At 35.8% G+C, this 15625-nt stretch overlaps 1 protein-coding gene across 2 annotated transcripts in view; it reads left to right on the top strand.

The window, feature by feature from the left end:
- LOC102221553 (thrombospondin type-1 domain-containing protein 7A-like) overlaps positions 1 to 15625 on the top strand; it is a 201330-nt gene that overhangs the window by 60618 nt on the left and 125087 nt on the right. Inside the window, exons 1-2 of one of the 2 annotated variants that reach the window (XM_023330939.1) lie at positions 2929 to 3002; positions 3187 to 3402. The exons of the other annotated variant lie outside the window; for it this stretch is intronic. Of the exons in view, the coding sequence (XP_023186707.1) occupies positions 2966 to 3002; positions 3187 to 3402 (253 nt within the window). The 5' untranslated portion in view covers positions 2929 to 2965. Of the gene's footprint in view, positions 1 to 2928; positions 3003 to 3186; positions 3403 to 15625 lie in introns of those variants that run through there. 2 annotated transcript variants of the gene reach the window in all.

The raw sequence follows: 15625 nt of genomic DNA, 5'->3' as shown, positions 1-15625 counted from the left end.
ATCAAGGTGAAGGAAATGCGCTTCAGAAAAAGACATATGAGGTGTTATTTTTGACTCTTTCTGTGCGCTGCGAAGCTTAATAGATTTACCCCGATGGAGCAGAGGCAGACTGACAGTATTGAATTGCCAAAGTTAAACACTACAATGTCTCCTTCCAGAAGGAGTGCCACAGTTACTCTGTCAGCAGTTTTTGCAGAAACTCTGAAAGTAATCCCAGTGAAGAATTGTGAGACGTGACAGACATACTTAAACCCTTGAGAAACTTTTACTTTGGGGTTGGATTGAAGCGAGAGCGGAAATCTCAGTGGGAGATTCATGGAAATGTGTGTACGGCTAGATGCTGAACCACTTGACTGATGCAACTTTGTCAAGGAAAGGTGTTAGAAAGTGAAAGAAAAAAACTCCACCCTTTTATTTAATATCAGCATTATTCAGTCCACTGCTGCCATTCACAGGAAGGAACCACAATCTGTCTTAAAATAGATAATTATGTCAACACAAAGGTTATTTTACATCATTTTAGTCAACTTTTCACAGAATGGTGCCTTTGCAATTCAGTCAGCACTGAAATCTTTGACAAATCTCCTACACTAAGTTACACATCTGCTGCTTTCTACACTGTAAAACATTTGAAGGTGGTTTTACTTGAAAATGAAAGTCCACCTCCTGCCTTGAAAATGCATCTTAAGTCAACAAGAAAATTGTTTTGATTTTAACTCAGAAATTAAAGTTCATGAAGTTGATTTAACAAGAGACAAGTCGTCTAAACATTGTTTTTAACTTCATTAATCTTGAATTGTGAGTTTTAACTTAATGCTGCAATTTAAAACAAATAATTATTTCACAATATGCAAGAAAAAAAACTGTCTTCACCTGGTTAAAGAGCCACATTTCTCTATTTACTCACAATATCAAGTTAAAATAACAACTTATTTTTAGAATAATTAAAATTCTTGCTTCAAATTGCATGAACCAAATTTCTGATCTGATAGTGAATTTTGTTAAACATCACAATGAACTCTGTTCAAAACATTTAGTGTGAACAGGACATTAAAATAAACATTTGTATTAATAAAACACAAGAGTCAGATCGATGTAACGCACGTTCATCTAAAAAAAAACATGCCGCTAAGCATTCTGGGAAATAGTTCCCACTCCTGTCTTTGCATTCACACTATTTAGTTCCACTTTTCTGGTTGCTCCATAAATTTCGCCGCACTTCTTCTCCTGCATACTTTGCGCTATTTTCACCATTTAACTTTTATACTATTCAGCTTGCTCTCCTTACGCCGCCGGCTACGTCTCTTGGTATTCATAACCTTCATACATTTTATAATATTCAGCTTTTTATGAATTTGTCTCCTCATGGGGGAAACCGCTCCATCCTGTGGCAGAATTGAGAATTACAATACAAAATGTCCGTTGTGTTTCACAGTGGATGTTTCAGGTCCTGCCTATTAATGGCGATCAATCATCCAGTTTCAGGGCAGTCATGGAGGACACAAGGCAGCGGCCATTTTGAAGTTGGGCAGTTTAACAGCTTTTATGCAGTTTAACACCTGGGAATAATTTGAGCTTTTGACGTTGGTTTTTCTGTGCTGAATGTGGCTGATTTTTTGTATTCACTGTGCTAAACGATGCCTCCCAACAAATGTTGATATTTCAGGAACCATAAAAGGTTTGGATTTCATTCACCCACCGTTTTTATCAGAAGAAATAGGGGAACGTTTATGTCCATTTCAAATTTTAGGTTTTACATGAGTTTTTTTTTACATTGTATAGAATATATTACTGTAACTCTACATGCAAGTGGAAGCCTAGATGCAACCATTAGTATTTTAGCTACTTTTAGCCTTTTATATAATTTTACTTTATAAACTGTGGTGACACTAAGGTTTAGGTTAGGAACCACTGTTCTCCAGCAATTTCTAAAACCGTTTAGGTGGAATTTTTCCATTATTCAAAAGCTTTTACTCCTCTTCAACAGTTTTTCTGTTATAATAATCCCATTTAGGCACTTTGCAGGATTATAATTTGTTCTGGTGCGTCTGCCTATTTCTTGCATTTCTGCAAGTCTTCAGGAGTTGATTTCAAACGTTTTGACATCTTCAACAAAAGCATTCAGCATTTTCGCAGGAAATGCACACTTTCCAGTTCTTTCAGTTTTTAAATGCTACCCTAAAAATTCTAGTTTATCTAAGCCGTGGAGGTTTGACTAAATTAATAAAGAGGTAACACAACCTACTACTGTAAGTTTATTTTTTCTGAAACTCACATTTAGGTTCAAACTCACTAAATTTATTCAACTTAAAGAGTAGAAGACGTTAGACACAGCTAAATGCAGCTCAAATGTCTTACAGTGTTGTTAGTCTGTTTACTTCTGATGATTAATTTTGTGCAGCGGTACTTATAATTAAAATTGCTGCTTGGTTTTCACCAGACACTGACTGGTTGTTAATAAAAATGTATTTCAGTCTTCTATGATTATCAATAAATGTTACACATGTGGCCAAAAGGCAAATTTCTGAAATGCAAAACTTTGAGCATATTCAGAGCTGCCAATGCTGGAAGATATTCCTGATTCCTATTTTTTCTGAAACAGATTTTACTTTAACAATGATCCATTAAGACTAAAAATGTTAAGATTTTCAAATTGAGACCAGACAAATTATAAATGTGAAGAAGAGTCTTCATATCTGGAATATCTGGAAGCTGCAACGCTGTAATTTATTTTCTAAACTTTCCGGCTGCAGGTCAGGCATGATATCCTTGTTTATTTTTGTGTTGGATCAATACAGTTTGACGTAGATATAGGCGGCTTCCTGGAAAACCAACTTGAAGTCCCACCTTCCCTCCGCTTGACCAGGATTGGAGGTTATTACCCGGCCGGATTACAGTGTAATTGGATCCACAACCAGTGCCGTTAGGTTCCCCTCGCTGCTGCCAGGCGATTTCTGTTCTTGTGATGAACATCAGGAGTGGATCCCTGCAGGAAAATAGAGGTCAGATTAGGAGAAATTTGGGCTACAACATCTTTGTTGTTGAGTCTACAAATAGCTGCATACAAAGTACAACATGAGCCGGGAAACAAGCCTCCCTGCTGTTTGTTTCTTTCTTCTGGTATTCTCACTCTCATAAAATGTCACAAATGTTTTGTGTTGCTTTTGCTGTTGGGGGAGCTGGCAGTGCAGCAACCCGTCGACTGGAGGGGTGAATCCACTGGCCGCCCGGAGCTTGTTGGCCAGAAACTCGCTTCACCTCGCTGTCGCCTCTGCCAGGCTATCACACCCCTTCTGGGAAGACGTCTACAGGCCTGTCAGCTCAGATCGAAGTCAACTGGTGAAGAAAAACAGCAAATGAAGCTGCTGATTGGTCAGTGGCGAGGCGACTCTCGTTTCATTGGTCAGTTTGTGGGAGTGAACGTTGTCGTGTCTGTATCACCTCACTGCTTTCTTGATAAAGAGAAACCAGCACGTTGCCATGTATGCTCATATTTATTTTTATGACAGCAAACCACTTTGGGTTTTTTTACTGCTTTTAGGTGTAAAGTGTGTTTTGTTCCTGCTGATGATGGTTCTAACAGTTCAGGTTCTGCTTACAGTAACATGAAAATATCTCCTTCCCTCTGTGTCTCAGCATCGAAGCAATCTTACACAGTTTAAAGATTTTCTGAAGACTGGCAGCAATTTTGCTACAATCAACCCCACAAGTGACAGTGGGTTGCTGCTTCGTCCCTTAAGCCTGGAGTATATAACTTTTATAAAAAAATATGTTTTTACACATTTGTTAAAACTGTCACTATGTCGTAACAGTAATCTGTGAAACAGTTGACTCCTCCCTGTGGTTTTACAGCCACCTGACAAAATGCACCAGTCCTGGTCAGAAACAACCTATCAAAATTATGAGGAGGGTCTTAGCGCTGTCAATCAACTTGTGTACTCGCTGCTAAATGTGCAAACGGTGGAGAAACAACTTACCATTCCAAGAAAAAGATTTATCCACTTCCATAGGTGGCCATGCTAACTAGCTTTAGCATTCATGTTGTGGCTATGTTGTGAACCAGGTGTAGCATAGCAGAGAGAAAGGAGAAGGGTGTGAGCAGCGCGTACACAAGGCTGAGTGAGAGCTCTAAGACCCTCCTCCTGGTTCTGATTTGTTGCTTCTGACAGCGCGCGGTGTCTTTTTATGGTACTGGGAGCACTGGGAGAAGGTAAAAGAGCTAACAAATTATTTTGACTCATACTAAACTGTTACATCAGTTTTAACAAATATGTAAATTATATATTTATTTTCAATAAAAGTTGCATACTGTAGCTTTAAAGGGATCCATGACTGAACATGTTGACCTAAATATGTTGTAACTTTCCTCTTGACCTAAAAGTTGCTGTTTCAATCAGGTTTTTCACAAATAAACTTGTTTATCAATATGTACAAACTTCATCACTTCAATGGTGGAATTTCTATCTGTGTTACACTTTGCTCCATTTTTTCACCTGTGCATTGAAATATATTGGTGTTCAATATATTTGTTGAAACAAGCTGGATGATTGGCTACTGAGCTGCTGTTTACTTTATTAACTAGTTAGCACCATTAGCAGGAGCTAATGTGAAACCAAAACAAAATAGAAGATGATAAATCGATGTTTGAAGTAATAATAAAGTAACTTACCGTATTTTTTGGACTATAAGCCACTACTTTTTTCCCACACTTTGAACCATGTGGCTTATAACCCGGTGCAGCTTATACAGTATATGTACCTTTCCAGTTTTTTTTTTAACTTTGTGGGTGGGGCTTATAGTGAGGTGCGCTCTATAGTCCGGAAAATACATTACTTAAATATCTCGAGTTAGAAAGTGGAGCTCTCCTTGGTCGGCATTTCCAAGCAGCAGCATCACAAATACCTGATTTGTCCTTCAATTTTCTCCTCATTTTCTTCTTTCCTCATCATTTCTTTAATCAACATGGTTCAAATTGTAAGGACTGAATGTTACTGGAGGGATTACGTGACAGGCAGCGCCGTGCGCAGTGCCCTACAATGGACTGTAAGCTATGTAATGTGTTTTGAGGCAGTTGACCAAAATCCCGGACAATTTTTAAATTCCCCCCGGACATCTTTTTAGGTCTGACAAGTAGGACATGTCCGGGAAAAAGAGGACGTCTGGTCACCCTAAGTTAGCGCTTTAGCACCTAGCATACATCATCTACACAGTTTGCATTGCAGCGTAAACAGCTTCAGTGATTTCCACGTGACTATTTATTTTAAAATGTATAAAAACTAAACAGCCTACAGTATTCTTACATCTCAAATAAATAAAGTCTATTGTTACAGCTAGTCATGGTTACAGCTTTAGGACTTGATTCTTCAGCAGTGAGTCTTGCTTACTTAGCTGAAGCCAAATTATTTCCCCACATTGTTGGTGATTAATCTTGCTGCCATCCATAGGGAGCTGGGCTTATTCAACCATCAACTTTTAGAGCAAAGTGTTATTTATGCAGAGCAGAGTAGCCAGACGGTATATAACAATGACATTAATAAACAATATTTTACCTTCAAACGTAATCAAAGATACGTCACCGTTGAGCAACGTGCCCTAAGCACCGGGCGGGGCTCTACCTCAGTTTAGAGGATTATTTAAATGTTGAATTCTGCAGCAGATTATTCCCAAACTGCCGTCACAGTGAGCAACTCGAAAGATTATGACTAAATGTTTGTGTGTGGAACTGATGTAGCAAAATGTCATTTTATTGAGGATTTGCATGTGATACTATCAGCCCCCATGCAGCTGCTTATGTGAGGTTAAGGAACGTTGTGCCAAGAGAAACACTCAGCATGATACTGAAAAATCAGGTTTAGATCAAGGCATAGATACACAGTTTTAGATAAACGGGAACATTTACGTTTCATTGTTGCGGAAGACAATGAATATCTACAGATTTATTTGTTTGGGGGTTTCTTTTTGATTAATTGCTGATAGAAGTAGTCACAAAATGTGCAAATCTCACATAAAGTTTAATTTAAATGCATAATATTGTCTCATATTTAACATTATATTCTTTTGTTGTTCTGTTCCATGTTGTCACCAGTCAACTCTTGGTAAATAAGAGAGATTATGACCTCTAAAAACCAAAATAACTAAAGCATCATAATATACTACACTATGAACTAATACATGTTTGTCACATGATGTCCTTTAAAAAGTTTTCTTGTGCAAACAAACCAAATCTCCATGGAGTGATGAAATTTTACCAAAACGCTATTTAAGAATAGGCTATTTTACTTTATTTATTTACGCTAAAGAATTTATGCAAAATTTCCCCTTTTTCGTACTTTTTTTACAATGAAGTATTAGGGCCGTACTAGGAAAAATAACTAAATAGTCAGATAGTCCAATAGTCAATATAATATTAGAATAAAGTTGTAATTATATCAGAATAAAGTCTTAATATTATGAAAATAAAGTGGTGATATTGTGACTTTATAATATTACAACTTTATTCTTGTACTAATTTTCATATTACTTTATTCTTATAGTTTTATTATTTTTATTTTCTTAGCATGACCTTCATATTCTAGTTTTCCAAATATTCAAAAAGGATTTAAATTCCTAACTTGATTTTTTTATTATGTTGGCAAAATTATTCTAAAGGTTATGTAATACTTTTAAGACGTCATTAACTGGACTTTGATGCAGATTCTGTTGAAAAGTCAAGATTTCTTTTAACTTTTCATCCAAAATAGAGTTTGGTATTTCTCTCTTTTTTTACATAAATGTGTGGAAATTTGAAGTGGAAGACAAATTAAACCAAATAATGTAGAAGAATATACAGATTTGTGCAGTTTGGTCTTTCAATCTCCTTTAAAATTCAGTCCTGTAATAAAAAAAACAAACTGAAATGTTGTTCATCGGTTCCAGGAATATCAAATCATGTTCTGCTGTAAGACTGAGACCCGGAGTCAGAGGGAGAAGTGATGAAAAGATTGTGAGAGTGAAATGTAATCACTGAAAGAGCCACAGAGCTGCAAACGTGAAAATCAATTAGAGAGAGGAAGTCTGTGAAATGTATGAAATGATCTTTGGTTCTCTGTTAACGTTAAGTCCCAGCTTCATTTTGGAGAGTTTTATAATCCATTAATGGATTTCTGGTTTGTGAATTTGAAGTCAGTGAAGCAGTGAGAAGGAAATGGAGCAAAGACAGAAATCCTGGTGTTCCCACTAATACGGACGTCAAAGTCATGGTGGAACATTACGCAGAGGGTAAATTTCACACCAGAGGAGGAATTCATAGTTTGTATTTCTCGCTCTTGAACTTCTGCTAGAGGAAATTTGCATTCAGTTCTCCTTCTCTGTCACAAAACCTCTAAAGGTGGAGAAACGTAATGGATGCGTCGAGTTCTGTTTGTTCTCTGCATAAAGTGAAAGGTGGTGCTATTTCTGCTGGATGTGTTGCATTTTAATGCCTTGTTTTGTTTCTCCTGTAGCCGAACCCCTCAACAGTTTTCATTATTCAATCAAATGGAATAAAAAAGATGAAAACATTCGCTTTTGAAACACAGACAGAACGCCTTATCAATAAGAGTGATTGGAAATATGCAGCAGATGCTTATTGGTCACTGTTTCGTAAAGGACAATTTGTGGGACTATAAATTATCCCGGTAATTGCTGCGAAAAACAATCATTTTGTTGTTTCTAAAGCATTTTTTTAAATTCATTTACAGATTTATTTATAGATTGATGTGTTTCCATGTGCATTCTTATTATTTTATTATTTTTTTTCTATTTAGTCATATTTAAATGAATTACAATATTACACTTATTTATATATATTTTTTAAATAAATGTTATATTGCTTATGGTTATATTTGTATTTACAAATATTTAACACTTTAGATGGACTAGCTGTCAGCTGGGTTATTATAAGCCTGGCGGGCCACCAGGCTTTACTTGTACCCCCACCAGGCTGAGCATTGTTTATCATAGCTTTCTTGTGTTTTTAAAGACTTTTTAAAAAGAATTTTATTGTCATAAAATTTCACAATAGGTTGCGAGTTGATGTTGAGGTATTGTCTTCCAATCTTCCAATAACACATAATCATCAAGTGATATTTTTAAATTTCCTGTCAACTTTCTAAAAATTTTAACTCAAAAACACGGCGAACCTCTGGATGAATTACTGCCCTCGCTTATCGGCCACCGGGCTTAGCAAGTTTTCTGGGGGAAACTTTGTGCATACAAGCAGTTTCCCTTGGAGAAGTAAATATGTTGATAATAATGAAAGTTTGCCCTGTCGTTCATCGATCTACTTTGATTTTTGTAAAGAACCCTTGAGACTGGAACTGGAGCATATTTTAAATAAACAAGATAAAACTCAAAAACAATAAATAAAGCTGAAATAAAACACACATGCAACACATAAATAAAATGGATTATTATGTGTCCATAAACAAAATTGCCTTTCATTATTGAGCTCATTTTATTTTGTCATTCAATTAACTGATTAATTGATTATTGTGACAGGCTTAATCAGAATCTACTGTGATTACCTCCACAACCAGAAAGCTGGGATGTGCCCTGTTTTTACAGACAAACAAAATTCTTATGGCCTCTGATGGTTATTGAGATAATTATCCAATAACTGAGCAGGAACAACACAAGATGCATGAGGATAAAGCTACATTTAAATCTGACTATTTGCCTGAAGTTGACAGACAGCTGTTTTTACTCATGTCTGATGCTGCAGAACTATAATTACCGTTCTGTCTCAACACATCAACTCACCGCTTTGTTTGGTGACGTCAAACTCCACTCAGTCGCCTCACTTTGAGACTTTGGATGGAGTTTAATAGGCGTTGTTTCGGGGTTTAGATGACGGTAGGTGATTGCACCAGTGGTAAAATCACAAACGTGTTGTGGTTTAACAACTGGTTCCAGCACCAAACCACTAGGAGGTTAATACACCCACATGATGATCAGTTTTAGGTTTGCCAGATCTGACTGACAATTTTTAGTCGTACTTTATAATATTCTGACCCATACCAGATCCTATTTGACTCTTTGAACTCAATGAAACTTGAGTTTTTTCCTTTTAAATCATGCAGTTGCCCTTGGATTTATGTTTTCCACTACTACTGCATTGTAAATGTACTTGATTAACCAATGACTAATCACTGATTGTGACATTATTTAGATTCTAGAAATCTGAAAATAAATTAACAAATAAAATAAGATCAATAACGTGGCACTTAATTAAAAGTCTGATGCTTTTCTGCCACACAATGACAGCTATTTTGATAGAATTTCCCTCTGAATACTTTCTAAAAATGTTGCGTAAAGCAGCCCAAATTTTAACAACCCGCCCAAAACTGGGATTTTTTTCAGACAAACTTTTTCAAAAGAAGCTCAGAGTTGCTAATATGAGTGAAAAGAGAAGCGAGGAGAATCAGACTTTAGTTCTCAACGGCAAATTTCACTTTAAAAAACACCAGGATGGACGTTTGGATAAAACCAAGGAAGTTTGTAGCGATGATGAATTATCCTTCCATGGAAACACCAGCAGTTAGCATTTCTAAATTACGTTAAAAATGAAATAACTTCTTTTAAATCTCCTGAATATGAAAACCTGGAAGACTGAGATGTTTGGTTTGAGACAATAAAATGTTTTCCTAAAGATTTTTTTGAAAAACATCAATTTAAACATTTCACACTTACAAAGTTAAACATAGTGATTATTCGTGAGGAACACCATTAGCTTCCATCGCATATCTGTGAAAAACTTTGTCAATAGTATGCTAACGTAAAAAAAATAATAAAATTTTGCAATTGAATAAGAAACACAATTAAAATCACGCGTGATAAGTCATTAAAAAACATGCTGCGCCATCGTCCTCAAACTACTTCCTGTCGTCTTTTTCTTTGTCGTTTCCACCAGTAGTAACATCCGGTTTTTCCTCATGTGACTAGTGTGATGTGAAAAAAATAGTTTGCGTTGAAGTTTTGAAAAATAAACCAACCACCTCATTCTAAACTAGTTTTTTTTAGAAATTGTCTTGTTTCCATTGAGCAAATTTGTTTTCGAAATGTGAAATTATGTTTTATGAGCAAAAGGAGAGAAGTGGAAGAGCACAGGAAACAATGAAGTTTGTTCAGACATAAACATAACGAATGATGTGAGTAGCGAGATGCATCACTGTGTTCATTTTCAACCTGCAATTTATAAAATCTAGAAATATTTGTTTATCCTTTGTGTATGCTTGTGATGGCAGTGTTTGAAACCGTCCCTGTGGAACAAACCATTTCCCTCCCAGCGGCTGAATCATTGTGTTTACATGTAGGAAAACTGATGCTTCCTCCCTCTGAGATAATTTAGAGCATGTCAAGGGTTTGTTGGTTGTTTGATCTTTGATGTCTTTTCACATTTCCGCTCAGCACCTGAGCACCAAACATCTTTATCACTCCTGTGTTTGTCATCCGCCGAGCCCACGAGGAATCGACAGTGTTTTGTGGGAAAATTATGGAGTTTATTTTACTGACAGCCCTGACATTTTTCCTGACAGTCTGTTACTTCAGAGCAGCTTGAATATGTTCGCGTTGCAAACTGACAGCTAAAACCGAGCGGCGATAGACGCTCATTTAAATCGGAGACATTTTGAGAATAGAGCTACCGGCTGCAGGTGCGTCGCTCCGGATCGGCGCTTCGTCGTCGTCGTCTCTGACCCTTCGGCTCTAGGAATTTAGAAAAGTTCTTTGATGTTGCCAGCAGCCATTATTGTCACCACCGGAGCATGTGGGTGTTATTAGGAGTAGAACATGTTTCCCCTCATTTATCTTGTCACTCATCCATCCTCTGGGGCTGTTTATGAGCTCACAAACAAACACAACTTATCTGTAAACTGCAGAAAACAACCCTGTCTTCCCCCCCTTTCTGGCTCGCAGTCACAAAACAAAATAATTCAACTTAACCTCATGAGAATTTAAATTTTACCCAGAAAAGGACTCCAGCTTGATGTGAAGCCTCATTATACGAGGTTGGTTAAACCAGGTAATAACACATCAGCACTGTGAACTTTGTCCTCCTTCCTTCGCTGAAAGGATTTTAATTAATCAGGAAAATAAATGTTATCTCTTATTTCGCTAATTTTGCTTCCAAGCAACCAGACTTTCTTGAATCATAACAGATTTAAAAGTTTTTTGGGCTCTTATGCAAAAAATCTGGAAAAATTTGGATTATCCTGCATGTTTGGATGAGTATGAAAAAGAAAACTGAGTGGGAATAAAACGTTTATCCAACTCAAAGGTTTGTCTGGCAAAAATCGAATGATACTGCTGTTAATTTTACATTGATTTGTGTTGAAATTACATTATTTATCTTTGATTTTACACATTACACCTGGATTTTAACAGTTTACAAAGAAAAATGTTAGTTTTTGAGTAACTGTGTTAACTTACTAAACTGTTACTTTACTTTCGTCACTGTGTTGTTTAAGTAATTTCTCCTACATTTTAGTAAAACTACTAATAAAGCATTTCAAAGTGATGTTACGCTCTCTCAAAGTTTCTCCTTCCTTGTTTTTTCACCTATTTTGAATCCAGTACCTGGATTGTCTTATATGAATGCTTATATTTTTATTTTACATTTTTACCTTTGGCACATGAATAATTGACCAAAGGATGAAGCGGTTTGGTCGACAACAACAGAACCAGTTTTAAATTGGATCTTAAGGCTGTTTACTTACAGGCTGCCAGTTATCTCACGGCTTGCTCTAATTTATTTAGTAAAATCTCTAGAAAATACATGAAAAAATAATATTCTATCATTGGGTTGATTCCCAAAAACTTGTTGGCTAAAACTCAAATATACAGGACATGCAGGATAATGAAAACCACAAAATCTTACCAAATATTTTTGTTTTTGTCTTGTTTCTGGGTCAAGTAAATTAACGCATCAAATAAGACAAAACCAACTTACAAGAAATTTTTCAGCAAGCTTATTTTTTTTACAAATAATTCCTTAATATTGATTAAATAGTACTTCTTCAACTAGCAGATTACTCCACTTATGACGAGACATTTTCCCTTTCTGTAAATGAAATAATCTGCCAGTTGAACTAATATTTTTTGTCAATATTAAGGAGTTATTTATTAAACAAGCTCCTATTTCTTGGAGAAAAGTTACTTCTAAGTTAGTTTTGTCTTATTTAAAGTGGATTAAGATATTTGCACTTGAAAGTAGACCAAAAATACTGGGTAAGATATTGTTGTTTTTTTCTTTTTGTCGTGTTGAGTTACACTTTTCTTATTTTCTCTTCAGATTGTTAGTTTTTTTTAAGCTCATAAAGATTTGCTTGAATAAAATAAGTTTTTTTTCCTTTTAACCTTTAAAAACCCATAGAAACCCACAGAGTATTACCAATCAAGAACACTTTAATATATTTCAAAAAGTCTGAGGGAGCTGATCATTTTAATTTTTATTTAGTATTATTTGTATATTTATTTATGTATTTATAGGCACTTTTGTGATTTTTCTGGGTTTCCTCTGTGTGTTCTTGTGGCAAAGTGGCAACATTTTATTGCCAACATTGCTGGCAGAGTGCACAAAAAATAAAAACTGCAGGTGTGTGTCTGCGTCTGGTGAATTTTTGGTTAAAACATGTTTGTTTTTCTTTCAGTGCAGAAAATCCCGAGCAGTAAAAAAAAAAAAATTCCAAAAAGTAAATGTAATTGAGTACATGTAACTAGTTACTTCCCAACTCTGTCTTTGTGCCAGACAATAAAATAAGTCTAAACTCATGTGAAGATAAACTCATAGTTGACTGATATGAATTCACCAAGGGAACAAACCTGTTCTCCATATTTTGCATTTAACTCAGGAAGTCAATTTAAGGTAATGAGCCCATTAAATGGGACCCACTTGTTGTCATTAAGCTGTAATCCCGGTTCTGTATGCAGAGAGCGGCGCAGATAAAAACGAAGGAGACTTGTTTAACAATGGGTTAAAATGTCTGTTTTGCAGCTGCTGCATAGACGTGAATAGTTCGTCATCAAAGCATTTCCTTCAAGCCCTGCTCACATAATCGCAGTATTACAGTTAATGAAATTTACAACCAGTTTGAGTCGGTGTGGCTCGGCCGCCCAGGGCCTCCTTCACACTGAAAGCAGGTCGGGGTTAACCGTCTTTCATGAATGCTAAGCTGCTGAAAATATTCCTTCAGATGTAAAGTGTTAGCCGCTGGTCATTTTCTTTCTCTCCCTCATATTCAGCTTTTTTTTCCTGCCACATTAACGTCTTGTGCTTTGATGTCGGCCATTAACACAGAAAAGGTCTCGATGAGGAACCAAACAACAGGGAGCACAATGATGTAACACCAAGTGTTTTCCTGTCTGTCTGTCTGTTGACTTACTTTGTAGCTCTTGGCAAGTGAATTTACTGCTGAGCTTAATGTGGCTCAAGGCAGAAAGTTCAATATGGTAACACTTTGTCCTCCCAGCGACTACAGAAACATGCAATTACTGATTTACAGGGTTAATTCCCTCTACAAGGACGCCTCGTCGAGAGTTGATCGGAAAGTATTCGCTGTCAAAGCAATCGCTGGATTTAATCCAAAGAAACATTTATTAAAGTTAAAACTCACCCCAGAATTTACAATCTGCTCAAAATGTTTGCACAAGTTTTGCAAAATTACGATAAATAAAGCTATCTAAATTACGTAAGTTAGTTTTTACTTTTTAATTTTTACGATTTGCCCCCATCATCAGTTAAAGTATGATCATATTACAAGATGAGGGCATTTTTGTACACAATTGTTCATTTTTAAAACAGACAAATGGTTGAGCAAGTGACTAAATTTACTTTTATAGACCTGAATATTTGATTAGAAACAAGAAAATACATGTTTCTATAAAAAATAAAATAAAAACAATCTTTATCAACTCAACATAAATAGTAGGTGGTTATGCACTAACGTCTGGCCTTAAAGTTGTTTTTTTACATGTTTGACCAAACTTGTGAAGCTATATTTAAATGTGCTGTGCTGGTGGAGATTTATCAAATAAATATGCAATTTATTACGTTAATGTCTGTGTTAAAAAATAAAAAAAAACATTTCAAGTGAATCCAGCTCTAATTTTCTATATCGGTATTGGTCCATACTAAACCTCAGATATTGGTATTATCAGTGACAAAAATGGACAAGTTAGAGAACATGTTACCACCATCAGTGTTTCAGAAGAGTATAAAAAGTAACTCTAAGTAGTTTGAAACAATCTTAAAAAATGTTTTTTCTTTTATTAAATCTGGCTTGTTACCTGGATTCACTTCTCAGTTTTACCTTCTTCATTTCACCCTTCAGTCTATTTATATATAATATTATTCTACTGCAGATTTTGACCCACTCTGACAAAACATGGAGGAGTTTTGAGACCAGCTGAAAATATTTTATCTAGAGTAAAATATTTGTAGGTTTTCTTAAAACCTTGTGATTGCTGCTCATTTTTTATTCGGCGCTTTGTGTTTTCGTCCACATTGCTTTAAACGTAGTGAAGTTGGATCACGTCTGCAGACTCCAACACTGAACACTGAGAAATGAACCTCAGGTGAACTCTGACCCCGCAGAGCCGGCGAGAGATATCCTGTTTTGGAGAGCAAAAAAAAATAAATAAATAAACAGACAGGAGCAGAGAGGGGGAAACACAGTGACCCATTCATTAGTGAGGCTGACCCTGCAGGGACAAAGACGGCGTTCATTAAATGGACACTTGAGGCCCAGTCAGAGATCAGACTCTGGTTCTGACAGTGAGGATATTACGACCCAAACACGGCAAAGATGGAGGGAGATGATGTCAGGGGAGATCTTGGCCCAACTTATTACTTCATCATGACATTTTTTAGATTTTTTTTACCTTTTATTTGGCTTCACAACACACTGCTATAAGATTATTTTTTAATAAATTATAATCAGCCTTTGTAACACTGAATCACTAGATTTCCAATAACTATGTTTAAAATTAAACATATTTACTGGATGTTCATTAAGCTTAAAGAAACTTACAAAGATGTAAAAGTCAAACCTCTATTGCCCTGATTCTCCTTTATATTTTTGTTTGCAGTACAATTGAAGTTACAATAAAATACTGTCCAAATTTCACCACCAGCCACTTCTTTTTAAATCTAAAAGATTTTGAAACTGTCTTTCAGGATGGTCTGAGTCAATATTCTGTCTGAAGTTTCTTCCAAAGCCTTTTCCTGCCGTTTTCCTTTGATTTTTAATCCTGTAGTTGTACTTTGACCTTCAAAAAGACTGAAGAAGTGTGGGATTATCTGATTACAAGAACATCTAAGGATGGGAGGAGATTAAAACTTCCTTAAGGGAATAAAATTTGCAAACCCCTTTTGTGCAATAGTAGAAATAAAAACGTTAACTCAACAGCCAATGTTAGTTTATGACACGCAGAGTTATTCATTTATAAAATTACTTTAACTTTATTAGATTAGCAGTAATGTATCATCCTGATTGCAGCCTGAAAAACTTAACACATTGATGTAAAACTGTTTTTCACAGATTCAAATGATGCTTCATACAATATTAAAAAGTTACTTGTATGCTAATGAAACTTTACATTAATATTTGGA

The sequence above is a fragment of the Xiphophorus maculatus genome, chromosome 3 (assembly GCF_002775205.1).
Source record: "Xiphophorus maculatus strain JP 163 A chromosome 3, X_maculatus-5.0-male, whole genome shotgun sequence".
Taxonomy (NCBI): domain Eukaryota; kingdom Metazoa; phylum Chordata; class Actinopteri; order Cyprinodontiformes; family Poeciliidae; genus Xiphophorus; species Xiphophorus maculatus.
This window is presented reverse-complemented; position numbering and strand designations above follow the sequence as displayed.